The 25905-nt window shown below is 35.5% G+C and overlaps 1 protein-coding gene across 4 annotated transcripts in view; it reads left to right on the top strand.

Moving 5' to 3' along the window:
- ATRNL1 (attractin like 1) overlaps positions 1–25905 on the top strand; it is a 431800-nt gene that overhangs the window by 93709 nt on the left and 312186 nt on the right. For all 4 annotated transcript variants that reach the window (XM_079312937.1, XM_079312939.1, XM_079312938.1 and 1 more), the window contains exons 14-19: positions 4008–4140; positions 5388–5569; positions 14253–14466; positions 15089–15277; positions 19835–20053; positions 24513–24650. In XM_079312937.1, coding sequence (XP_079169063.1) covers positions 4008–4140; positions 5388–5569; positions 14253–14466; positions 15089–15277; positions 19835–20053; positions 24513–24650 — 1075 coding nt within the window. The remainder of the gene's footprint in view (positions 1–4007; positions 4141–5387; positions 5570–14252; positions 14467–15088; positions 15278–19834; positions 20054–24512; positions 24651–25905) is intronic.

A 25905-nucleotide genomic window follows, 5' to 3' on the forward strand; every position in this document is an offset into this window, starting at 1 on the left:
GGCTGATTATCCATTTTCATAGACTGCTAATTCTGGACTAGGCCCACAAGTGAAAATGTTGTGATATCATTATGATGGTAATATGGGGTAACAAGCTGTAGTCTTAGAAACATCACAAGGAGCCTTTGCAGGTGTACAAAGACCTTGTTTTATGACTTGGATCATAGAACTCCAGATGAGACAGACAAAAATGTTTTAGAATCTGCTGCTGTTGCCTCATGGAAACTGGCCAGTTTACTAAACGTGTCAACCAGTTTGGCATTTGCCTCATGATCACAGATATCTGCAAAGCAGTGGCTACTCTGCAGATTGGAAGGCCTGTAAAATATGAACATTTCCCTGAAATAACTCTGGTTGGACAGATGGACTTCATTAGTGCTGATGCATTTGTGGTGCACATTCACCTGCCTGTGCCCACCCTCTGATGTGAGCCAGCACATACAGGAACTGTATTCCCCTACTCTGCAGACCCATGCATCATCAAAGTACAGATCATATGGATCATGTACATCATACTCGTAGCTGATGTCACTGCAAGCAGAGGCTTGCAATGCCTGGTTGATCTGGATCTGCTTAATATGTTTATTCATTCTCTGTGTCTGCACATAAAATGCTTTATCTTGCATCCTATAAAAATGACAGTCCCTTGCTGCAGATCATGTGCAGAAAAAAAATTGACTATATTTTGCAATGGAAACAAGTCTTTACCAAAAAAAGCGGGGAAAAAAGAAAAAAAGAAAAGGCTTTGTGGGAGGGATTAATTCCATTTTAGGGTGCTGCACCTTTACAAGATGCAATTTTTCATGAAGTAGTACCATGGAAGAGTAAGCTCCTCCATGCAAGCAAAATCTTCATGTACTTTACCAAATAAAATGATAAATTGCTGGAGAGGGCATGCTGACTGCAACAAAATGCAGTTTTCTTTACTGAGGAAGACCAAAGAGAGATTGAATTTCAGAGTAAAAAAATTTACTTTGTGAATTTTCTTAAATTTCTGAAGAGAAAAAAACAATTGATGAAGTAGCCTTAAAGAGAGTTTTAGCATGTTGAGGCACAGCTGAATTGTTTTATTTCTGCTTCCACCCAGTATTGCATTTTTGAAAATGTCACTGCCTTCAGAAGCTCCAAGGGGGGCATGTTCCTACAACAGGGACATGATTTCCTCTCTGAGACCAGCCATGCTTCTACTGCCAGGAGCAGTCTTGAATTTCTTGTGTGTTGGTCTCCACATGTGCAATAAAATAAAGCCCCAGCTGATGACAGTTACCTAAATACAGCCCAGATTGGTATGTGATTTAAAAGTGTTCTTTATCTGATGTGGCAACATAAAACAAACATTGTCAAATCCACATAGAGAATGATAAAGAGCATTTTGCTGAGGAAATGGGATACTAGAGGAGGCTTCAAAGAGACCTGTAGCATACATTATTAAATATTTTTACACAGTGCCTTAAAGATAAGAATCCTTGCTTTTTTGTAATGATTGCATTGCTTTCAGAAAACTCCTCCTTTTACAGTGGGAGTCCTTGGATGATATATTAATGCCAATAATAGTAATCATGGCAGTCTGCCCACATTTGAGGAATTCAAAGAATAGTCAAGAGGAAATATACAAAGTAGTTAAAGGAAATGTGAATAGAATCAAATTTATCTTGGAGGAAATGAAGAAAATTTATGAGTTAGAAGTATACCCAGTAGCAAATTTTGGGAGTAGCTTCAGGCAAATAATAGCAAATCTATAAGTTAGCAATTTACATTTACACTAGGCAAACTAGACAAGGTTATACTGTTAACCTGAAAAATGCAGGAGGAGGAGGAGAGAGGTACATAATTTAATATCAATTTCTGAAATTCTAAGATAAGCTACTGTAGTATTTTTGTTCTCTAGTAAATATTCAGAAAATCACTGCAGTTCATAAGTCTGTCTATATACTACTGTATCAGGATCAGTACTTACAAAAATCTAAGTAAATCAGACATGAGGGAGGCTTTATACATAACATGATTTACTCATGCTTTGGTGTGTAAACATTATAAATATCCTACAGCAATGTAGAAGTTCTGTAACAGATGGACTGTCATCTTTCTGAATTTCATTGGGTTTGGTAGTTTAAGTTATAACCTTAATATTGTGTTAATATGAATTACCTATTGGATTCACATCTACATTGAACTAATGAGATTTTCAGGCAAGCAGTGTTTAAATTGGATTTAAGGGAAATAAATGCTGGGAATAAGGGAATACAACAAAGAACATTATTATAGAACAGTCGCTAGTACTTTGAATTTTATTTTAAACATTAAATAACCAGCATACAACAAACTTCATGATTAGAAAGTAATAGAACAAATATCTCAGCTTAGGTCCAAAATTGTAATCTGTATGTAATACCACTGAGGAGTATATAACTTAAAAAAGAAATCTGAATGCTTAAGGGGTACATCAGAATGAAGTGTTCAAAGTGAGTATTAGTTGAGCTATTGTAAATGAGCAGATGGTGGTTACTTGTGCTCTAAAATTCACTTTAAAGCATCTCTCTGGCAGTTTTGTGAATACATCTCATGACTGAGTAAATGTGGGTTTGTACTAAAGATTATTTTTTAGTGCTTTACTGTTGTATGCATTTTTGGCCTAGATAGACAGTCTGTTGCTGGCATTGCCTTTGGCTCTGTTTCATGTTGTGGTGCAGATGTCTGCACCTAGATCTGCTTCTCTGGTCCTTTCTGCTTCACAGTAGCCTTTCTTGTAGAACAGAAAAAAAGTGGGGACCTCTTATAATAAGCTTATTGGTAAGCATATGATCCAATAAATGCAAAAAAAAAAAAAAAAAAAAAAAGAAATGCCTCAACAGCAATGTTGTTCAGCAGGAATGAAGTTGGTTCTGTGTGAGATTGAGAATTCACTTTCACAAATGTATTATTTCAGTACTTTAAAAAAAAAACAGAAATAAAAGGATACAGCTTTTCTCCTCCCTGCCCTATCACTGCCATTTTCCAGTACCACTGCATAACATTGTCATGCACTCCCTTTATAAGTTGTTTAATCATACTCCAGAAGGCTATTATAAAGGAAAGCAACCAATATTGTCAATAAATCATGCATTTTCTATCCTAGTGCAATCCATTTTTGCTGCCATGTATTAATTTAATCTTTTGTTGTTTAAGAGAGACAAGACTTGTTAGGGTTTGACAAGAGGGACTCCCAGAGGTCCCTTCCAATTTCAACTGTTCTGTGAGTATAAAGCTGTCTTGCTTTAGGACTTACTTTTAATTATTACCTTGAAATTAAGTTGGTAGAGAGAGCTCACCTTGTAGGTGAGCTGATGAATTGGCTGAGGATTTAGGGCAGTTCATTAAATAAGATATCAATACAATGTCTTAATTAAAAGTACTATGCAGAGGGAAGAGAGATTTGTATTCAAAATGTCTAACTTGGAAGACTTCAGTTTTCAGGAAAAAAACCAAACACCAACCAAACCAAATAAAAGCCCCCAGGTAGTAATTCCTTCAGTGTTTACTGCTTTTTTTGTGTACTGAGGTACCAAAGGAATAAAGTTATTTCTTGTTTTATGTCATGTGTGGAAAATATTGCACCTCCAGTCAGTTATATGTAATTATTTTGTACATTGTGCCATTTTTTATGTTCTCTTTGGCTATTTTTCTTGCTTTAACCTGCATAGGATGAAATAATTTAGTGAAACTATAACCCTAAACTGCTGAAGAAATAAATATTTACTTTAGTTTTTTTAAGCTCTTCTTGCTCTCTGTACAGGTAATTGACCTCTTCAATTTGACACTCATAGTGTAGAACAAGTGGGGTGATTTGTGCTCCAGTGTTGCATTCTGCATCTAGAAAGGGATTCTAGATAAGGAGCTTAAATTCAGCCTGTCTTTTAGGTGGCCACAACTTCCTGGGAAGGATCCACCTGCTCTGTGTATCCTTTTTGACTTCTGTGTTTTTGACAGCTGTATGCTTGAGATGCTGCTTTGCCTGTTTATTTTGACAGTCGGTTAAAAACTACACGAAATGCCACGTGAGGAACGAGCAGATCTGCAACAAACTGACGAGCTGCAAGAGCTGCTCCCTGCACCTGAACTGCCAGTGGGACCAGAGGCAGCAGGAGTGCCAGGCACTACCTGGTAAGGGAGCACAGCTGCTCACAGCTGCTTGCAAAACTGAGTCAATCCCCTGTGTTTCTGTTGGTTCACCAGCAGACATGGATTTCTTTATTGGTGCTCTCTCCTCTTGCTTGTCTGTGCCTGTGCAGGTGAAGCCAGGTGTGAGTGCAGCCCTGGCTGGGGTATCAGTGCTCCCTTTATTGTGTCAGGGGAGATAATGGCATTAGTGAAGCACAAGGACATGTGCCAAGGCAGGGCTGAGCCTGGCCTGCTGGAGCACTGAGTGCAGAGCTGAATGGCCCTTGGGGCTTTACTCTTACATGCACACTGACATGGTTGCTTTTGCTAGCTGAGGTTTTACCTTAAAAGTTATAATTTGATTGTCCTTCAATTTTCCTGTGCAGATAGGGCCTAAGATCTAGTTTCTTGATTGTCTAATGTTGGTGCTAATATGAAAGCAGTGAATATTAAAATGCTAATATGAAGTATTCTCAGAAGGTGACTGTTAACATTCTGAAATAGTGTTTATTTTGGAATTTATATTCATAACTACATATATGCAGTTAAATGTCAGAACCTTTTCCATTTTTGTCCAGATGAAGTTAATGAACACTTTTTTTAAACAGCGATGATTCATTAAATAACTTAATTTATTCTCTGCAGTTCAAAACTGTATTTATTTAATCTTTGTAGATTGACTATAACAGTTGCTCTTACTTATCTTTTAATAGTTGTCTGAGTCTGAGGAATGTATAAGAGGAGAAATATTTTCTGAGATGTTACCTGAATTTTCTATCATTTGTATTGCATTAGAATTTAGGCAGATATAAATGCAAAGATGGGATAAAACATGGATAGTGTAAAGTTGTGGTTTCTTAATTCTAGGACAGTTGTTATTAGATTATGAAATTTACATAACATTTAAGTAAAAGGAGTTGTTAAAACTACTATTTATGTGCATAATCTAATCCTAATATTTAGTTGTGCTCAATTCTGAGTACAAGGAAGAAATTGTGGCATAAAATTATTATGCTGAAACTTAGTATATAACTTATAATTATTTTTAAAGTTCTTAAAAGTTTCTTTCCATAACAATACACTATTCTGTACGATGATACTTGGTAGTTCAGAATTTATGTGATGTGAAAAGGGAAATTGAGTGTGGGATGCAATTTGATTTATGATCTCAGGAAGATAAATTTCAGACTCCCTTGGGTTTTATAAAAGTGTTTTTGGAATCAGCTTTAATCGTGTGCTTTTTGCACCAGCTCACCTGTGTGGAGAAAGATGGAATCACATTGGAGATGCCTGCCTCCACATAAATTCCAGCCGGGAAAGCTACGACAATGCCAAACTCTATTGCTACAATTTGAGTGGAAATCTTGCATCACTAACAACCTCAAAAGAAGTGGAATTTGTTCTGGATGAAATACAGAAGTATACACTTCAGGTAACTTGAGGAACTGTAATTGATACTTATGTGAAACAAATTTGCTTTGAGAAATCTCTTCTAGGGTTTTGTCCAAAGAGAGGAAAGTTTATGCCTTCAAAGAAATGTGCTAAATGGTGCTAAAGACTGGTACAAGTCACATGTAGGATATTAAGGAAATCTCATATTTAAAACAAGTCACACAGCAGCTCCCATGGTTTCCCCTCACCAGATTTAAATGCTAAAGGTTACTATTTACTTGGAAGAGGGTATTTGCTCAAGAGAATGGCTGGAACACTAATTTTATGTCCTGGTTTCAGCTGTGATAGAATTAATCCTGAAATTCAACACAGGCAAAGCAGGGTCCAGCAATAGGGATACATAAACCCATGCACCAGTACAAATGTAACTTCTCCAAAAAAGCCAGTTTCCTCTGAAATTGGTTTGTGGGATCAAAGGCTCACAGAGAAGCTGCACTGGTATGTAAAACATGTAGCAATTCCCTGCCCAGCAGCTCTGGAATTAGCTGGAGCTAATTAGCTCTCTCTAATAATGGTGGGGGGAGGGACAGAGAGAGCTGGAAACTCTTCCATGCCTCTGGCAAATGCAGCAAGCTATCACCAGAATATTCCTTAGAAAAGTGATCAAAATTGCTTTTGTTAAGTGTGGGACAAGAGAAGGGAAAGGAAATTACCTGTCCCTGCGTGGTCAGGTTCAGTTTTTTAGCAGTTAAATATTCAAAGGCCTTTTGCTGTGTTTAAACATCATTGGTTAAAGCATATGAAATGTAAAAGTGCTCAAAAATATGAGACCCAGCAGTGTAAACTCAAATGGGATGTCTTACAAGCAATCAGTTGCTCTTAGCAAGGGACATTTTTGGGAGTGTGTATTTAGTTTTGTAGGACATGCAGCACTTTGTATAAAATCCTCGAAATGTAAAGTAGTTTCGGATTTTATGGTTATAGGAAAATGGAAGATAATTTTGGATAATAATTAAGGCTGATATCAAACTAGTATGTGAATTACAAAGTTGCTCTGCTGCAGATGAATTAAGATCATTCAAAGGAAATAGCAGTTAAGGATTGCCTTTATGTTATTCCTGAATCTGAGAGCAAGATGTTAGGGACATATATTTTGTACAAAAATATCCTATTGTACCCATTAGCATTCCACTGCAAAATGCAGATTCAAACATAGGTTATGTACTTGAGGTTTTTGTGGTTTTTCCAAGTAAATGTAGGAATTGGACAGAGAAAATATTTTTTACTAGAAAGACACGTTTTTCCTAATTTTTTTCTTATGAAGGAGAGAAATAATTTAGTGTCAGAAGTTCTTCCCTGATATTACATTTGAAGCACATTCTGTCTACTCTTTGATGAGTTAATGTTGAAAATGTAATTGAAACAAAAGCAAGAATAAAATGATGTTGGCAACATGATTGCTGTGGTTATGTATTTTACCACCTTTTTTCCTTTTTGCTTTCCTTTCCCCTGATTCCTATTAAAATACTGCAGAGGATGCCTTCAAATCTAATAATATGTGATAGACTGTTGATATGACTGATTTTGCCTGACTGGCTTGAGGTGTAGCTGAGAAATAGCTATTTTTAGTGTTTGGAGGCAAGATTTTTCTTACATTTAAGAGCTTAGAACTTCTGCAAGGTGACATCCTGCTGAGCATATCTTTATTTAAATAAAGTGCATCCTGAGCCAATGTGATGATGTAAATTTGAGATACCTCAAATACAGTTAAAGCAATTGTAGACAAATGTATACACTTTAAAAAATCTGTCTTGGATTAAACAATCATTTAGCTGTCAGAACCTTTAATGGAATTCTGCCATGAATTATCCTGGTGTTTTCAGTGGAACTTAGAAAAAAAAGATTTTTTTTTTTCATTCATATCTATCTGCCCAGCTACATTTACTCAGTGTGATACATCCTAAATATGTTATCAGGTGTGACAGAGGCTCTCTGAAACTTCTTGATCTTCTTTTCTCTGCCTTTCCCTCTCAAACTGCAATCATAATGATTTAAAGAGTAAGATTTCATTTTAGATGGCTTGTTCCTGTAACAGGTGCTGGTGGGGAGTTCACAAATGGAGTCAGAGCTGCTGTAAGGTGAACACTGTGGGTTTAATCTCTGTTATCTGTAGTAGAGTTTGACTTGGGTGGTTAATGTTGAAGGCATTAAAATCTTTAGCCTGGCAAAGAAAAAAAGGTTTTAGTTTCACCTGAAAACAAAAAACTTTTCAGGATTTATGAATGTGTCAGAGCAGCATTTGGAAATAAGAATATGATTCTGACTTTATCTCCTATTTTTTTGGTATTCTTATGTTGAGAAAAGAAAAGCAACTCAGGTAGCTGTTGTGTATTTTACAAACTGCCAAATATTATCAGTAAATCTACAACTGTAAGGACTTCAGCATTCTTTATTGGTAAGAGAAACATCATGTGATATTGTGGATTGTTTCCTAATACACAAAGTCCTTCTTCTGGGACAAATTTATTCCAATTTCTATATCATGTTCAGAATAATACATTGATGCCTTGGAAAGATTCAGGAGGAAGGACTGCCATTGTCTCCCTACCCTATTCAGACCTTATTGTGTATAAATAATTTCTCCTAATCCCAATACTAAACTGGAAATCAGTAGGTTGACTCCTTTTAAAGGATAAAGGAGAAGGTTCATTTGGTTCTGAAGAAAAGGACAAAACAAAGATCTCTGCTGTGTGAACTCACAACCCTGTTGAATTTGCAGATGTATTTTAAAATTATCCCCAGCAGTTTAAAGTCTAGTTTGTATTGTTCATGAAAAATAAATTGAATTTTGTCAGAGAATGCCAGAGTAAATACAATGGATATGCTGCAGATTCCCACACTAAAGAAAAATGATACTATTTTTTTATTACATGCTTTTATTGACCTACTAAGCAAAATATTATGAAAGGGAAGATTTGAATTTCTCCGAAAAATAGATTAAGCAGCAATATGAGGTTAATTTACTGTTTCTGCTAATATTCAAATGTTGTATATTCATTTAAAAGTGCAATTAACTCTCTTGAGAATTTGCTTGCAACTGTGGGATTTAACTAAAAATAATAATTTTCTTGTTAGCATGCAATAAATTCTGAGAAGATTTACTTTTGGTGTAGTAAGCACAAACAAAGAACAGTTTTACACAATGTCTTTCATTATATAAACTGCTTGCAACTTTTCCTTTGACTCACTGCTCACAAGGCTAAGCATCTTTTTATAAATTACACTTGAGTGTAGGTTGCAGTTAATTAGTGAGCTTTGCATAGCAATGTTATTCCTTGTTAGCTCAAAGTATTCTCTGAGGGCTCTGTGTTTCTGTGGTTGTGTAATGTGTGTGGTTGTGGTGAAGTTGACATCTACTCTTGGTTTCTGAATTACTCCCTTTAGAACAGTTTCTACCAGTACCACTTTCCTATTGTGGTTTTAGAAGTCTAATAAATTATTTTAGCACTTTGTCTCCATTTTACAGTTGGTGCTTTGACTGTCCATTAGCTCAGCTCCAGTTTGTCTTCTTACATTCAGGATTAGGGGAGCTCAACTCATTTTGGATGCCTGAGAATGGAAATTTCCCCCTAAAATTGTCCCCTATAAAGAATAAATTCCAAGAAGAAACTGAAGTCCCACCAGAATATTAGCTATAACATCTGTAGATGGAAAATGGGGAAGTTCTAGTTTTTTCAGTTTGCCAGATTGTACATTTTTTTTTAAACTGATTGGACTACAGAAAAGTTTAAAAAGACTAGGAGAATTAGGTGTTCTCATGACCTAATGCATAAGTCCTACTATTAATTGCATCCAGATTGCATCATATGTATCTAACAGATCCAGAGACACTTAAAATTCATAAATCTTGCTTTCACTGCTTAAAATGTGTCAGCCACTGTGTAAATATTTACAAAATGTGGAATGTGCTGGTATCCAGCATAGTCATTATCGATGCAGTTAAGGAAGGGAAAACCCAACAGTGTGTCTGCATAGATGTTTCTCCTCACAAATCTGCTTTTTTCAGGAAGTGGGTTTCTTGTTCAGAATGGTGTAGAAAAGAGTCAAAATAACTACAAGCCTTTCTCTAAATTGTGAATGTTGTGGAAATAGGGGCACTGAGAGGCCAGAGTATTTTCAGTTTAATTGTGTGTTTCATCCTAGAGCAAGAAATAAAGGAGTTCAAACAATTCCTGAGAAGTTTGTTGAATTTTATTTAGAAAGTGTTCAGATGCACGCGATAGAAATTGAGACATTAGTGTATTATACACTTTCAGGATAATCTGAGATCCAAAATAAAAGGAATTTAAATAAAGGTGGTGATACATTTTTGAAAGAGAAATATACTTCCTCAGTAATTTGCATAATTAAGAAACAGGGGAGATTTTTGAGCCTCAATGGTAATTGGCTATTCAGTAAAGATGGTCTTACTCACTTCACTCATCAGCAAATTATTCAGCCCTCATTAGTTTAGGGCTGATTCAGCAGTAGTACCTGAAAAAAAATTGTCATGAGTAGAAATGATCCCTTTCACTTTAGGTCTCAAAGCAACTTAATCTTACTTAAGTTCTCTGAGTAAACAGTGGATTTGATGTGAACTATCAGCTTTCCAGTTAAAGTAAAAAAAATTACTTTCTAACATATTTCCATAATTACTATTTTAAAAACAAATTAAAATTTTATGATTTAGGATAAGAGAAGAGTATATTTTGAAGCTATTAGTGATCAGTGTTTTATAGATTCCTGACATGACTAAAAGTTGGCCTTATATTCAGCTTAATAGGAGATCAGATTACAGAATGATGTTCTGTTGGTATGCACTGTGTGATTGCAATTTTGTTCCTCTGTCAGATGAAAATAAAGCCCTGCCCAGCAATTTTTCACGGAATTTAATAATTCTGAAATATTTTCTAACTTAAAGGTTGATCTCTCATTTAAAAAGGTTTTTTTTGCAACTTGTTTTCAATGTTACAGAAGATGGTTCTATGGAAACAGGTAAACTGTGACTAGCTGTATTTCAAGCACAAATATAAAGTTTCTAAGATGGGCTGTGGATTCTAAAATATAGCCTAGAATTATAAGAATGGGAGGACAAACATACTCTAAAGATGATTGCAAATTTTAAATAATGAAGTGGGATAAAGCTGTACAATATTTCTCAAAATATATTTGATTGTTATCCATTACAGCATTAATAAGACTCATTACAAATTTTCCCAAGATGGATTTGAATACCTGCTGTGTATTGCATTGCTTTGGTTTGTTGTTTTTTTGGGTTTTTTTAACTGATTTTTAAACTTGCCTAGAATGCTCTTGTGTGAGCTTGTGTTGAGTTGTAGTTGATGTTGTTTTAAAATGAATTATATATCATGTATCAAGGGAGTTTTTATAGATATGCATATATAGAAACAAAGAACAAGTCTTCAGTACTCTGAGGAGTAGCATTCTTCTGTTGAGTAAAGATCATCTGAACTTCCAATAAATGACTTGATTTGCTCATTTGAACTGTATTTTTCACTCATCTGGTTTGGTAAAAAGCATTTCTCAGGAGGCCTGGGAGCTGGAATCTTGCATCAGCAAGTTCTGGTTCCAGAGAACTGTCAGTCTTATTTCCTTCCTGTCTGATCCTCTTCAGAAGCATCTTTGGCAATATATTCAAAGTAAAGGAACCAGTTTTCTACATTTATTTTACATTAAATGAAACAACCACAGAGTTCAAGTGAAGGATGTTCAACTCCCATTATTTCTTAAGTCTGAAGAAGAAACTGGATTGGCTTTTTCTCTCAACACATTAGAAGTCCCTCAGTTGCTTCAAGTACTTTGAGATTCCCAGCTCTTCTGACTAAACCTTTCATTAGGTTGAGAGATAATTTATATTAGATTTATGCCTTCATTTTTTTTAAAAAAAAAAAAAAAAAAGAAAGTTTGATGGCCCTGGTGGCTGCAGGTGTCTCATGTGGAACTTCCTGAATCTGTTTGTTGTGGTTTGATTTTTCCTGTTGGCTTCTGCACAGTGCAGCAGCAATCATTTTTGGTGATAAGCTTTGATGATATCCACACACACTGTGTGCTATTGCCAGCAGTCTTCACCTGTGCCCCACCACATGATGGAATAGATGCCACATAATTGAATCTGCATGTTAAGCACATCATTGGAGCCTTTGGGAGGCCTTACTTGGATAATCTGTGCTTGGCATCCTAACAGCATGGCCAGAGAGGCCTGAGTGCAAGGTCACAGCTTTGATGGTGTGTATTTGATAACGTGCTCATCAGCATTTGGGTCTGTGTTTTGATGTTTTATCCTAGCAAAGAGCCAGAGAGGGTACATATGGAATTTGAGATGCCTGATGTGATGACTATAAGCTGTCCAGATAGTACAGCTATTAAGAATGATTATGGCTGGGATATGTGTTGCTTTTGCTGGAAGTCTTTCATTTCAGGGATGCTGCTTTTATCTCCTATGGCGACTTTGGCTTTCATGATTCTCCCTGGGACTTTGTCATCATGAAAGGGGTTCCAAGACAGTCTCCTACTCAAATAGAAGAATTTATTTCCAAATATCACTGCTGCACTGTCAGTTTTCATTATTGGCTCACATACCTTTTCACCATAGCTGGAATAGGATCCATTTTTTTTTAATATATTGATGTTGAGGCCAAATTATTTGGCAGTACAATTGAAACAGTCGGTAATATGTTAAAGATTTTCTTGGCTGGAATCCCTCAATCACAAAGTAGACATGTAGGGTTGGTTTATGTGTGTGCTTGTCAGCAATTCATCCTGCCTAAGCCCCTGATAATGTTTTACATGTGCTTGGTGTGTACACTCAGCATCTACAGGGAGCTGTGTAGATGTATGTGTGTAGGTATTTATTGTTCAAGCCAGATCAAAGTGGTTCAAACTGGTCTAAACTGGTTCAAACCTGTTCAAATCAGTCTGAACTGGTTCAAACTGGTTCAAACCAGTCTAAACTGTTTCAAACCTGTTCAAACTGGTTCAAGCTGGATCAAAATGGTTTAGACTGGCTCAAACTAAATGAAACTGGTTGGTCACCTGGGCTAGCAGTGGAATCAGGAGGTAAATGCAGGAGAGACACAAAGTGGACAGTGGTAATTTTGCTGGATGTTCTTGTTGCTGTTCAGGAGGCTCCCAGAGCACGTCACCGCTTATGGAATGAAACATTTCTTAGTCACTTTCTGTTTTATTGAAGATTGTTCTTGTGTCCCTAAGTGTTAGTAGGTAAAGCAATTTTTGTTTGGTCATGATCTTAACTAAGTGTAGAGAAGAAGAGAGCATAGGGAGTACATTTTAGGGAGGTCAGGAATTACGATTATCAACCGAGTTATTCTTTTAAAAAGTATTTACCTTTGATAAATTTTTGAAACAAAATTACTAATCCTTCCTATTTCAATTTGCTTAAACAAGGCAGGGGGGAAAAGGAGGAATGCTCTGATTGTGTGTAGAATTAAAAGTACTGAAAAATTTTCTTTTAAGCCATGGGTTAAACCTGAGTGGCCAGAGAAAACGTGAGATCAAAGGTGAAAGGTCAGTGATAGAGAATGGCAGTAACTCTTGGTTCCTTTGTGGAATACATAGATCTTTAACCATGGCAAGTTCCCATTAGGTGTATTATAGTGCTTTACTTACCTTGTAAATTACCATTATTTACCTTGCAAATGAAATCAGTTGTGAACCTAATTCACAATCAGATCAATATCTCTGCTTTGGAGCTGACAGTGTGTATCCTCTGCCTGGGCAGGCAGCTGGGTTTGGTATTCTGGCATCCACCTGCCATCATGGACCTGTCACAGCCCTGTTGTGTCTCTGTATCTCTCTTCTGTGTGTTTAAACTGGGCTTAATGAAAACTGCCTGCACAGAAATTACACGTTTGGTTTGGGTGTCTTGAGATTTTTACACCTATGGTGGCAAGTAATGCATGCAGATTTATCTTGGAATAAGCAAATGCCTTTTGTTCTTAAAATTTGCTTTTTTTTGCTTGGTAAATATGTAAAGATTAAATGATAAAAATCAGAAGAATTTGTGATGTAGTTTTACTGATGAATCCTAAATATGTTCTAAAATTAGTGCTTTTAATTAATTCTAGACTATGTTTTATAACTTATAAATCAATAATGAAAGTATATTCAATGTGTATTTAACAGCACTGGAAATACAAACGTGCCACTTTTATCTCTGTTTCTGAATTGCCTATACTTGATCAGTATCAGTGCTATGGACTTCAGAGGATGGAATATTTATCCTACTTTTTCCTGAACTTTTCGTTTCTCTGAATTGCTGTTAACTTATGTGTATTTTATTATCCACAGTGGCCTAGAAATTTGTAATCATACAGTAGCCACTGGGAAAAAAATGAATAATTCCATTATGACATGTATCCAATAATGGAAATCAGGATTGTCTTTGAACAGAATGCAGGTTTTTAGTAGAAGAGAAGCATATAAAGAGTGGAATTTTTGTTGGGGTTTTTGGGAGATGTTCAGCAAGATAGAACAATTAAGATACAAACTGTGTGGACAATGATTGATGAGATGATAAAGTGAGATAACATGGTGAATTCTGAAAATGTGAAGTTATTGCCGTTAACTTTTTTTTCCGAAACGTTTTATCAAAACTAAAAGCATTTTAAATTATTCCCTCACATTTATTTCATTTTCATCCACAGAAAATTTCACCCTGGGTGGGTTTGAGGAAGATCAACATCTCCTACTGGGGCTGGGATGACATGTCCCCTTTCACAAACACCACCCTGCAGTGGCTCCCAGGAGAGCCCAACGACTCCGGCTTCTGTGCCTACCTGGAGAGAGCAGAGGTGGCAGGGCTGAAGGCAAACCCCTGCACTGCCATGGCTGATGGCCTTGTGTGTGAAAAACCTGTTGGTAAGGAGCCTCTTACTCCCAGGAACTGTGAATAACAAGCTCCTTGGGGTTTCATTTGCCTAAGAGAGGTTGGGGCATAATTTAGATTAAATAGCAACAAAAATGTATATTTTTTAGTTTTTTGGAAATAGCTATTAATAATCTATTAATATTGCTAAAGCAGCAAGTATTTATTTGAGAATTAATAGTTCTCAAATTATTAATTTGAAATCCTGTAGTTTGCCTATAAATCAAAATTGGTAATAGCCAATGGTAACAGTCACAGGAGATATTCAGCAGTGCTGATGTGTTCTTTCTGAATCTTGCTGAACATTAGTGAATATCTTAAAGTTGTAAAAGACCGACAAATCCAAAATTCTAGTTTCTTTCTCTTAGGTTTGTTTGTGTAGAAAGTTTACTGTGACTAACAGCCCCTTGACTGTTCAAGTTAACATACATATGGACTCTGAGCCCTTGTATGGGTCATGCTCAGTTTTGCAAATGAAATTTTGAAATTATATTTATAGCTAATAAAAGAAGCAACCACTTCAACAGGGATTTTTATAATGGAACAAAAGGTGGAGAAAAAAAAGGAGATTGAACTGGTATTCAAAATTATAAAATATTTGTGATCCTTTTCCAGTCAGTCCCAACCAGAATGCCAGGCCCTGCAAAAAGCCATGCTCCTTGAGGACAAGCTGTTCCAACTGCACCAGCAATGGCATGGAATGTATGTGGTGCAGCAGCACCAAGCGGTGCGTGGACTCCAATGCCTACATCATCTCCTTCCCTTATGGACAGTGTCTGGAGTGGCAAACTGCCACCTGCTCCCGTGAGTATCTTAGTGAATGTTCATCTCAATAATTATATGGGTTTATTTTTCACTCAGAAGAGCTGGAGGGATTCAGCACATTCGCTAGAGATAAAAAGATTTTCAAATGAATGACCTTATATAGCTCCTAATGTGGGAAGTCAGTGCTGAGTATGCATTTCTTAGATACAGATAAAATGCTGGCAGTTCTTGGGTAATGAAATATATTTAGTCTTTTGAAACTGTGAAAAGTATTTATTCCTTTCAGATAAAGAAAAAAATACTGTGATTTCTTGTATGACCAGTGTTAGTGTGACAAACAATCACATTAACTTGAACAAGATGTTAAAATTGGATAACCAATATGTAGAACTTAGACAATATCAAGTTATTAAGAAAAGGAAGTGTGCTGAATTTTTAAAGGTTTAAATGTTCTGAATTATTTTTGTTTTTCAAATTCAGGCTATGCTATTTTTGCAACATGCAAAGATAAAAACAAAGTTTTAATAATGATTGTAGTAGTCTTGAGAACATTGTAGCACAAATGCAAAACAAATGATCTGGGTCTTCCTTATATTCTTCTCCCTTGAAGATGGGGATTATTAACCCTTGATCCCTAATAACTAACTCCTGCAGGTTGTTCATGGAAGTAGAAGGAATTCTATTAGGCCATCAGGCAGGTAGAGGAGGTACAGAAAACTTCTGTCCTGTGTGATCAGACTGTGTCAGGCTGCATTAATGTTCAAGGTTGCCCATTTCATCCTTTGGGTGATGTCTTACTTTGTCAGGGAGCAGTGTTACTCCCTGGATGTCCCCTTTGGAAGCACATTTCATCAGAGCTTGGAACAATGTCTCTTCAGGAAAATGAGCAATCTCTTCCAAGTATTTTTCAGAGTATCAGCTTTTCCCTCCTGAGCTGGGAGCTACTGGAGTCAGCCCCAATCACTTCCAGCACTTCCAGGGCTTGTTGGTGCCATTAATTGATGCTGAAGCTGGAGTGAGCTGCATTGTGCCTTAGATTCTTGTCTTAGCTGGGGTTTATTTAGAGCAATTCCTCAGTCACCATCATTCAGAAGACTGGTTCTTAGTCTTTTTCAGGATTTCTGAAGTGCACCTTATTGCTCTACTTTGAGAGTTTTTCTGGTTGCCTCTGATCTCCTTTCTCTTTTCTCTTAAGGGTCTTTTGTTATCAAAGCCTCTGAAATCTTTTATTTGTGGGTGTCTTGTGATAGGCTTAATGATCTTGACAACAACAAGCAACTTGCTTTCGGGATCATAATTAGATCATGACTCCATTTGATAGGTTATGGATAAAAATAAAAAAACCCAAAACCTGAAGAACACAAAAGGCAGTTACTTGCTTTCACCTGAGCATCAGGGAGATACTAAGTAAAGCAAGTTCTTAACGTGCCTGTAAAAGGAACCACTGATACATTCTAACCTTAGGAGAGAAAAAGAGCTGAATGTACCAGGCCACTACTGGGTGAAAGGGAAATAAGGCATAGGAAAGCTTTTCCTTCAGGCTAAACTGGCCAAGAGCCCATATTCCTCTAATTTAGGTTCTTTCTTCATCTTTAATAATCATAGAATGTAATGAACCAGGAGCATGTTGAGCTATTCTGGAAAACTTTTCAGCTATGTTAGTAAATTTCAGGTATTAATCCAGGTTCTAGTGCCCATGTTCAGTGTAATAGGTAATAGGAGCATTTAATCTCTTGTCAGTGTGTTTGAAATAATAGTTCTGTAGTTATATGAAGGTTTCTTTTTATAACCATTTACAGAACTTTTTTTTTCCTCTCCTGTACAGGAATCAATTTTGTAACTTATAAAATATTGGTAGTGAGTTGTGGCAGAACATAAATAGATTGAAAATCTGGAGATAAAATTGACAGAATACCACATAAATGATGCTTATGTTTTTGAACTAGCAGATATTATGTCAGCCTGAACTTTCAATTCAGTTTTTCTCTGTGTAGTGTTTGCACATCAAACTAATTCAATTTGTTTGGGGAACATAAGAAATTGTTTTTAATTTGATTGTCATTTTTGTCAGGTCTGTAAAAGTTTATATTAAATGAAGCAAAAGGGATTTGCTATACACCAGTTCAACATTATGTAAAGGCAATTTTGTATGAAAATGTACTTTTATATTCAACAAATTAGAAAAAAACCCAAGATTCTGTGGCTGTAAACAGTTTTTCCAGAGTTTTATCGCATCAGATATTTTTCATTTAAACAAGAAAATGCATGTCCAAATGAAGCATGGTTCAGATATTATTTTCATGTAAATGACTTGAAATTTTATTAGGTAGATACATCATTATTGTTGCTGAAGTAAAGAATTGTTAAGTGGATTCCCTTATCAAGGGATCATGTTTCTACTTCAAGTACACACAGGAACTATACCTTTAAAAAATTCTCCTTGTTTCTAAAATTTTATTTTCTTTATTTTGAATCACTAATTTTTGAGCTTTTGGATGTTTTGCTCTGAATGAAGAAAAAAAAAATCAGATGAACATGTATGATTTAAAATACAAAAAAACCATAAAACCCAAAAACCTGAGAACTTCACATTTATTTTCACAACTTGGAATTAGAAATGAGGAATGCTGTTTTATTGGTGACATATTGTCATCTTAATACCTACTTGCCAAAAAATTGCATTTCAACTCTTCTGTACATCTTCCATCCATTATGACTTTTGACTGAATAGCTGACAGTTGAACAATCTTGGACCACCTCTAGAATTTCAAAGAAAACAAAATTGCTGCTTGAATATCCCTTTCTTCCATCAACAATTGCTTCTCAACTCTCTTCAGTTTTTCAGCTGAATGCCACTACAGATAATAGCTGAGGATTTTCACTTTTGGTTCTGTTTCAGCCTCTGTAAAGATAATGCAGCTGATACTTCAGGGCTTTATAAATAGCAGCCTGAGTATAAATAGCAGCATGAGATTTGTTTGGATTGTTTAGAGTGCATCTCTGAAAGGGCAAGCCAGCCAGTGCAGAATGATGATCTTTATTTTTCTGCTGATCCTCTAACATATTCAGAAGCCCAAATTTGTATCATTCAGCTTCAGCTCAGATGGTTTAAAACTGGTTTTTCATGTTTGACAATTTGCAATGACAGTTGGCTTTTTCCCATCCTGCTATTTTCCGTATTTGGGAAACCTGAAATATTTCCTCCTGGCTGGATTCTTCCAAGTCTATTGAAGGGCTCTTGCTTCAGCTTTCTGTGCTGCTAAAATCCTTTTGAGATTCACTCAGACTCTACAGTGCCTGTTTTCCTGTTATCTGCAGGTATCTTTAGACTGTGCAGTATTTTTTCATTTTGCAGTTTTCATTAGTTTTAAACCATTGTAATAGTTGAAGTCAGAGGAGCTATCTTTATTCAGCTCTCAGTTAATTTACTTAGCAATGAAATAATTCAGTACTAAAACTTTGGTGGACCAGGTAACTGTGAGCATTATTTAGATGCATGTTCTGGCTGCAGATGAGCCAAACTGAGAGGTTACCTCACACAGAAAGCATTTGAGCGTCCTTCAAAATAACTCTGGGAATCTTTAAATTACTTTCTTCTTTTTAAAAAGAAACTTAGATAATTCTGGCTTCACCTTCATGTGTGCTTTTAAAATTTAATTTTGAAACCTATAAAGTTAATGTGAGGAGAGACAGGAACCCATAGTGATCAATGTTTGAATGAGTCTGATGTTAATTTGATCCAGTGTTACAGCAGTAATTAAAAAAAACTAAGGTTTATCAGAAGAAGCTTAAAGAAGCTTGGGAACTTTAATGGTGTTCTTGAAGTTACTAAAATGTTAATTTCTTATTAATAAAAAATGACAGTAACTTCAGAATAGGAGTTTTATTTGGTTCTAAACAGATTTGAAATATGAGGAAGACTGTTTAATTATTTTAAAGAAGAGAGTATAAAAGACCTAAAGGGAGATTTGGATTTTAGAATGCAATTTAAAAAGTGAAACCTGATTAATTGATGAGAACCTTAAGATATAATTAATTTAAATGAGATGTGTGATTTGCTAGCTTGTTTCAAAAGCTGTATGTAAGAAAACTGAATCATATTTGTAGGCGAATACTCAGGTGACATCCAGGGGTACTTTGTAGCCAAAATAATTTTTGGTTTGAATTTGAATGATCTTGGGATTTTTTTAATATTTATAAATATTATCACTCTTATTTGGTTTATTTACCTTGTGTCAAACTGTAGAGTCTTCCTGTTGGAAGGGCTGTTTATCTCAGTAAAATTAGTAATTAATGCGTTATGTACTACTTATAGATAAAGAATATGTATTTTCTTGTGTGTCTAATGAAGATGTGCAATATTCTTGTTCTACTTTGTTATCTTTGTTGATTTGAAGTTTTTATTGTTGCACACCTGATATATCTTTTGTGAGCTTTAAGTACAACTTTTAATGAAAATGGAGATCTTCTTACCAGTATTACTGATCTTTTGTTAAAAATTTGCACAAGGAAAAAGAAATGCTGCATGTCCTGTTGCAAAACCCAAGCATCTGATTTAAAAAACAGTGTATTAATATTGTATTCCATGTTCTAAAGCTCAAAACTGCTCTGGGCTGAGGACCTGTGGCCAGTGTTTGGAACAGCCAGGGTGTGGATGGTGCAATGATCCCAGTAACACTGGCAAAGGACAGTGCTTGGAAGGCTCCTCAAGAGGCCCAATGAAGCCTGTCAGTGTCCACTCCAATGAAATGGTGCTTGATGCTACTCTTTGCCCAAGAGAAAAAAATTATGAGTGGTCTTTTATCCAGTGTCCAGGTAAGGTTTGCTTCCATTCTTTCTTATATATGAAATAAGAGCTTAAGCACTCCAAAATAACGTAATTGTTCTAAGTTATGCAAATGGCATTTTCATGAAAGATTTTTTTTTTACAAAGTATTTCCTAAATGTAGAGTTTGTTTGTCTACTGAACACAAGTGGAGATTAGCATGCATTGCAAATAGTTTAGCCAAAATTGCCATTTATTTGTAGATAAGTTTTCACTCATCCTGTCCCTCCACATTTAGAAATCAAAGTATAGGAATTTTCTTGAGCTCTTGCTTTCTTCTGGCTTCTGTCTTGATCAAGGAATGGAACTGGGTAGAAAATATCCATAGGAAAAGACTGATGGGCATAAAATTCTCTCCTGCTCTTGCCACATCCAGCTGACTGTCAGAATGGGGGGCTGCCAAAACCTGAGCTGTGCTTCCAGCTGACCTTTTAGACACTCAGAGTGAATAGAATATGTGCTTAAAAAGAATCTCTGAAGTCTCAATTTAAGCCACACCAGTCTGATTAGAGTATTTTAATTTCTGAATTCATTGGAAAAGTAAGGAAGATACCAGGTGCTATAAGACAGTGAAAGCTGTGCTGGTGAAGCCTCCTGTGTGGAAATCCTCCAGCTCTGGCAGCAGAGTGTGGAGGCAGCAGTGGAGGACTGCAGGTAAATGAAAAGCACACTAGGGACTTTGACAGCCCTCCAGAAGTAATTTACAATAAATGATACAGTTTAAAAGACAGCCTGAAAACTTATTTTTTTTTTGGTTTGGTGTGTTTTTTTCTTTTTTTTTTTAGTGTATAGTAATAAAAGAAAAAATAGTGTAACTGTGCTAAAGTTGTTTTTCCAGGAAATGTTCTACTGCTGATAATTTTGGAAGCTGGAGCTTTTGTAGGATCAATACTTTTATGGGTACATGCAGCTGTGTTTGCTTTCTTGTCTGCTTTTTCCATCAGTGTATTTTCTTTATTGTGTATGCATATATATAGAATGAGGTTTTTTAAAAAGTTTTAGAATAATGAAATGAAATATGAATTGAACACTGATGCATATTTTCAGTTAAAACCAAAGAAACCTACCACATCATCTAATGGTACTTCTTGAACAAAGAACCTTCGAGTATGTTTCTGGAAACAATAAAATGATATTCTGTTGTTGTTGTATAGGAATTTCAATACTTAGACTGTATATTGATGAGTGGATTGTTAACCCTTCAGTGCAATGCATAATTTCTGCCACTAGTGAAAGTGTAATAGATAAATACATTGCTTGTCTAAACCTGCTGTGTTTAATATTTATTCTGGATGGATAAAATTCTGTATTTGTTGTACCTTTTTACCAAGAATTTACTCAACTTCCGCTTCAATTTAACATTCCCTTGCTTTATGTGTTTAAGGGACAAGTAATGCAGAAGTCATAGAATTAAAATTTCAATTGATATGAAATTTCTTTTTGATCTCCTTAGGCTGGAAGTTTTGTTCCTAAGATTTTGTTTTCATTTTAGTATAATATTTTCTGCAATGGATTATATAAACAGTTTATTCTTAGCACAACAATAATTTGACGTACTTGAAATGAGATAGAATTAGACTAAGTCTATGTAAGCCTACTGAACAGTTTGCAGTTAGGATGCAAATGTAAATAGATAGTTTATACCATGCAGTTTGGAGATTATTCTGCCATATTGATGAATTGTTGGCTGAACCATTCATGTTCGTTCAGGCATGCACTTATTTTTCCTTGCAGTCCATATCCATCCTCCTTATAGTGCCTCTGGGCAATTGTGCTGCTGATAACATTTTTAAACTCCTTCTTGTTTTCTGTTTGTTCAAAACTTTAAGATTAGTATTCATCAAGCAGTAAACAAAATGTTTATTTTTGTAACTGGTCACTTTGAAATCAATAGGCTTCAAATAAGCTGTCATAGTATTTCCTTTGATAGGAATACAGTTTTATTTTCATCAGATTCTTAGTTTAACTGTTGTTATACATAAAATTGCAGATAAAACATATAAAAAGAAAAGAAAAATAGCTTTGACATTCATCTCATGAGAAGAAAGATTTAGGTAGAATGCAAGCCCAAGTTTTTCTTTAAAGTCTAAATTTCTCCTCTGAAAAGCAGTGTGAGTAGATTCTAACTAGTTTAAAACTGGATGAAATATCCGTACACTGGATCCACATTGTAATGAAGACACCCTTTTCATAAATTTTCCTAGTTTTAAGTATTTTCTTAAAACTGTAATTACCAACAATTGTCAGCCTCATCAGCTATTTCAACACAGAGGTCAAAAGCAAATTAGACATAAAATTGCTTCTCTCCAGGGCAGTCTCACTGAGGATTCAGCTGAAGTACATTTGTGTGTGTGAGGAAAGTGACTTTGTTGCTGCCAGTGGTGTACATTAAAAGGACTTAAGGAAAAAAAGAACTTTTACAAATTTACCTCCTAATTCTTACTTAATGGTTGTTACTGTGTCTCATTATTTTAATGACTATTTTAATTATTTAATACTAATGTCTCCAGTTCAATTGCAGTGAACTGGCTTAGAAATTTATTGAACTTGCACTTCTGACTATTTTCAATGAGATGCATGTTTTTAGGGAAATCAGCAATTACATAATGTAATTTTCTATGGTGTGTCATATCAATTGAGGATTGCATTACTTCTTATTGTATGTATGTTTTTTTGAAATTTGTTTTAAAATCTCTTCCATTTACTTTCACTCAACAGGATGTAAGAATTCAGAGCTGTCATGACCAGATAACATTATGACTTGCAGAAAACTAAAATTTACAATTAGGGTTGCTTTCATCACCCTATATAACACAAAAATTAAGAAATACAGAACTAAGCATTAGCAAGAATTTCAAAATTTATAAATCAATGGTCCACTAGTTAGAGAATATTAATATTAAGCATTTGTCCTACACTATTATATAGCCTTAATTAGGCAATCTTACTTTAAAAGAGCACCTCTTTAATGTACTCTGTTTTTACTTTTCACTTATTGGGCTGTATTTTTTTTTTTTTTTGCATTTGCTTTAAGTAATTTAATGTTTAAAACAAGTACAAAACCCCCAAAATGGAGCTGCAATTCATGGTACTCTTGTGTAGCTTTTCCTGAGAATGCAAACTGCAAAAGAGGGAGACACCACAAAGGTATATAACAATCAAGTATTCTTGTGGAGAATAAGACTTGTGATTTCTAGAGATTTAGTCAAGATAGTGAGAAAACCTAATGGTACAGAAATATTTAATACTTGTTTGGAAGATTCTCTAGGCATAGTTACAGAAGAAGGAAGAGATTGTCAACTTGGGAGGTTTTATTGGTTTATGAGCCAAGTCTGGCAATGGCTATAAATATATTTAGTTACTAAATTATAAAACAGCTCTAAAAACTTTCAAATCATGCAGTGAGAATCCCCTTTTTTTCCTCTAGCCAAGACACCGATCACTGTGACATTTAAATTTAAAATCCAAATTTAAAAAGAAAATGCAATCTTACTGTGATAGCTGTCCTCTTCTGAGGCTTCCACCCACTTTGGCACTGAGGAATCGACAGGTCTGACATGGTTTGACATTTGACAAGCTGCTATAATTGACAGATTACTAATCTGCTGGGCACCATGAGCTCTGAAAGTCCACTCTATAGAGAGGTCATCCTTCAAAACCTGGCAGCAGGATCAATGATTCTGGCAGGATTCACATTGTGATTTTGCTGCAGGACTGATCAGTGCTTTCTGAGTTTCCCCAAAATGTGAAGCTCTGGAGTGGAGCTCTGCTGCAAGATCAGTGGTTTATAGTGGTGCTATTTGACCAAAAGCAATTTTATGCTTTCAAGGTCAGGTGTGAAAAAATTACGTCAATAGGAATCACCAAAATAGAGGAGGAGAGAGTTTGAGCTGTTTGATGTTGTCCTGATGTCCTTAAAATTGCTTTGTATCCCAAAGCTAATGAGGGTCAGGACAATTAAAAATAACATAATATTTAGTTAATTTATCTCAGTTTTCTCTCCCCTAGATGAGTTTAGCTAGATGTGTGAGTTCATGTTCTCCATCACAATAGGCTTTCAAATAATTCACATTTTCTTGTAGGTATTGGGGTTTTCATGGAGTCTCAGTCAGTGGCTTGCTTCCCCTTCAAAGATTTCTGAAATGCCTGGACAGCATTTTGAAGCTGTAAGGACTAATTCAGTCACTCCAATGGCAAATCAAACCCCTTTCTCATAAAACCCCCCCTTAAAACTCACAGGTCACAACTCAGTTTTTGTGTGAATTCATGTTGTATTGCAATACTGTTTTGAAGAGGTTCTTGTGTCAAAATGCAAATATATGTATGCTGGTTATTTGTCAGGACTAAACTCCTCAGAATCACATTTTACTAAAATTTTGTAATGGCACAGAGATTATTTTTTTCCAAAGAGCAGTTTAGTAATGAATCTTTAAAAATATTGTATTCCAGCTTGCCAGTGTAATGGCCACAGCACCTGCATCAACAGCAATGTCTGTGATCAGTGTAAAAACCTAACAACAGGAAAACAGTGTGAGACCTGCATGCCAGGATATTATGGGGATCCCACAAATGGAGGACAGTGTACAGGTGAGTTCTTCTACTGGAAGACAAAAGAAAAATATGAAATGACATTTTATGTAATGTGAATTTAATGTTTTTAATGTAACATGAAATTAACTTTTCTTTAAAGGCAAGAGGTTTATCATACAGATGAGCTGATCAGCTAAACTAATACTTCAAAATCAGATTAATATATTTCAAGAGAAGTTAATTCAGAGTCATAATTTTGCAATTGTTGCTCTTTCAGGAGGAAGTAACTCCCTCATTGGAGCAACACCTCAAATTTTCAGAGATGTCATTAAATTTCATGTAACCAATTCTGTTATAGGCAGTGAGAAGGTGCTTATAAATAAAGTTCAGTATCTGCCATTGTGTCTGGTAACATTGATTTGTATAAATACATGCTGCTGGTGGAGAAATTGCACATTTAACAGACCAAGAGGTTACTTTTGTATAGTAATTTTGTCTTGTTCATAATTGAAACAAAAAGGCCTGGTATGCTGAGGATGGCAAGGCACCCATAACTATTCAAAATTTAGTTTTTAAACTGCTGCACTGGAGGATTCTCCTTGAGGTGAAGGAGAAGATGAAGTCCAATACTCCAGCTGCTTTTTGTATATTGCAGTAGGGCTGCTTTTTCACTTGCATGGGTGGTTTCAAAGTCAACAGGAACTCCTTCCCTTAAAACTAAAGGCTGGAACAGGAACATATTCATTATGAAAACTCAATAAAATTGGCTTTCAATCTAGGAAGGTGCTGGAAAGTTTTGTCTTTTTCTTCTCCATTACTGATGTTTCTTTAACCAGACCTTTGGTTCTCAGGGAATATTTCTTCATTTAAAGGGTTTGTTGGTTCCTCAGCACTCTAATATGCAGTAGGCAATGCAGCACAATTCACATCTGGTAAACTCAAGCACAATATGTAAAAATTTTGTTCAAGGGGATAGAAAGATTAATGTCTACCCTTATTGACAATTGAACATTTTGCTGAGGCTTTATGATGCTTTAAATAATTCTTAATAGTTCAGTTTTTCTCCTGAAGTTGACAAAATGTTCTTTTGCTGTCTGTATCACCTTTATGGCAAAATGTAAATTCATACAGCTTTTATTCTTCAGGGATACATTAGCTATCAACCAAATAAGCATTCCATCACTTTTAGTGAAATATGTGTGGTGCAATAACAGCTGAAATCAATTTATAGGACCCGTAAAATTATAAATTTTACAACTTGTTTTTTCAAACCTTGTCTGTAAGAATGCATATTTTATTGATAGACATGATT

This window comes from Erithacus rubecula, assembly GCF_903797595.1.
Source record: "Erithacus rubecula genome assembly, chromosome: 9".
NCBI lineage: Eukaryota > Metazoa > Chordata > Aves > Passeriformes > Muscicapidae > Erithacus > Erithacus rubecula.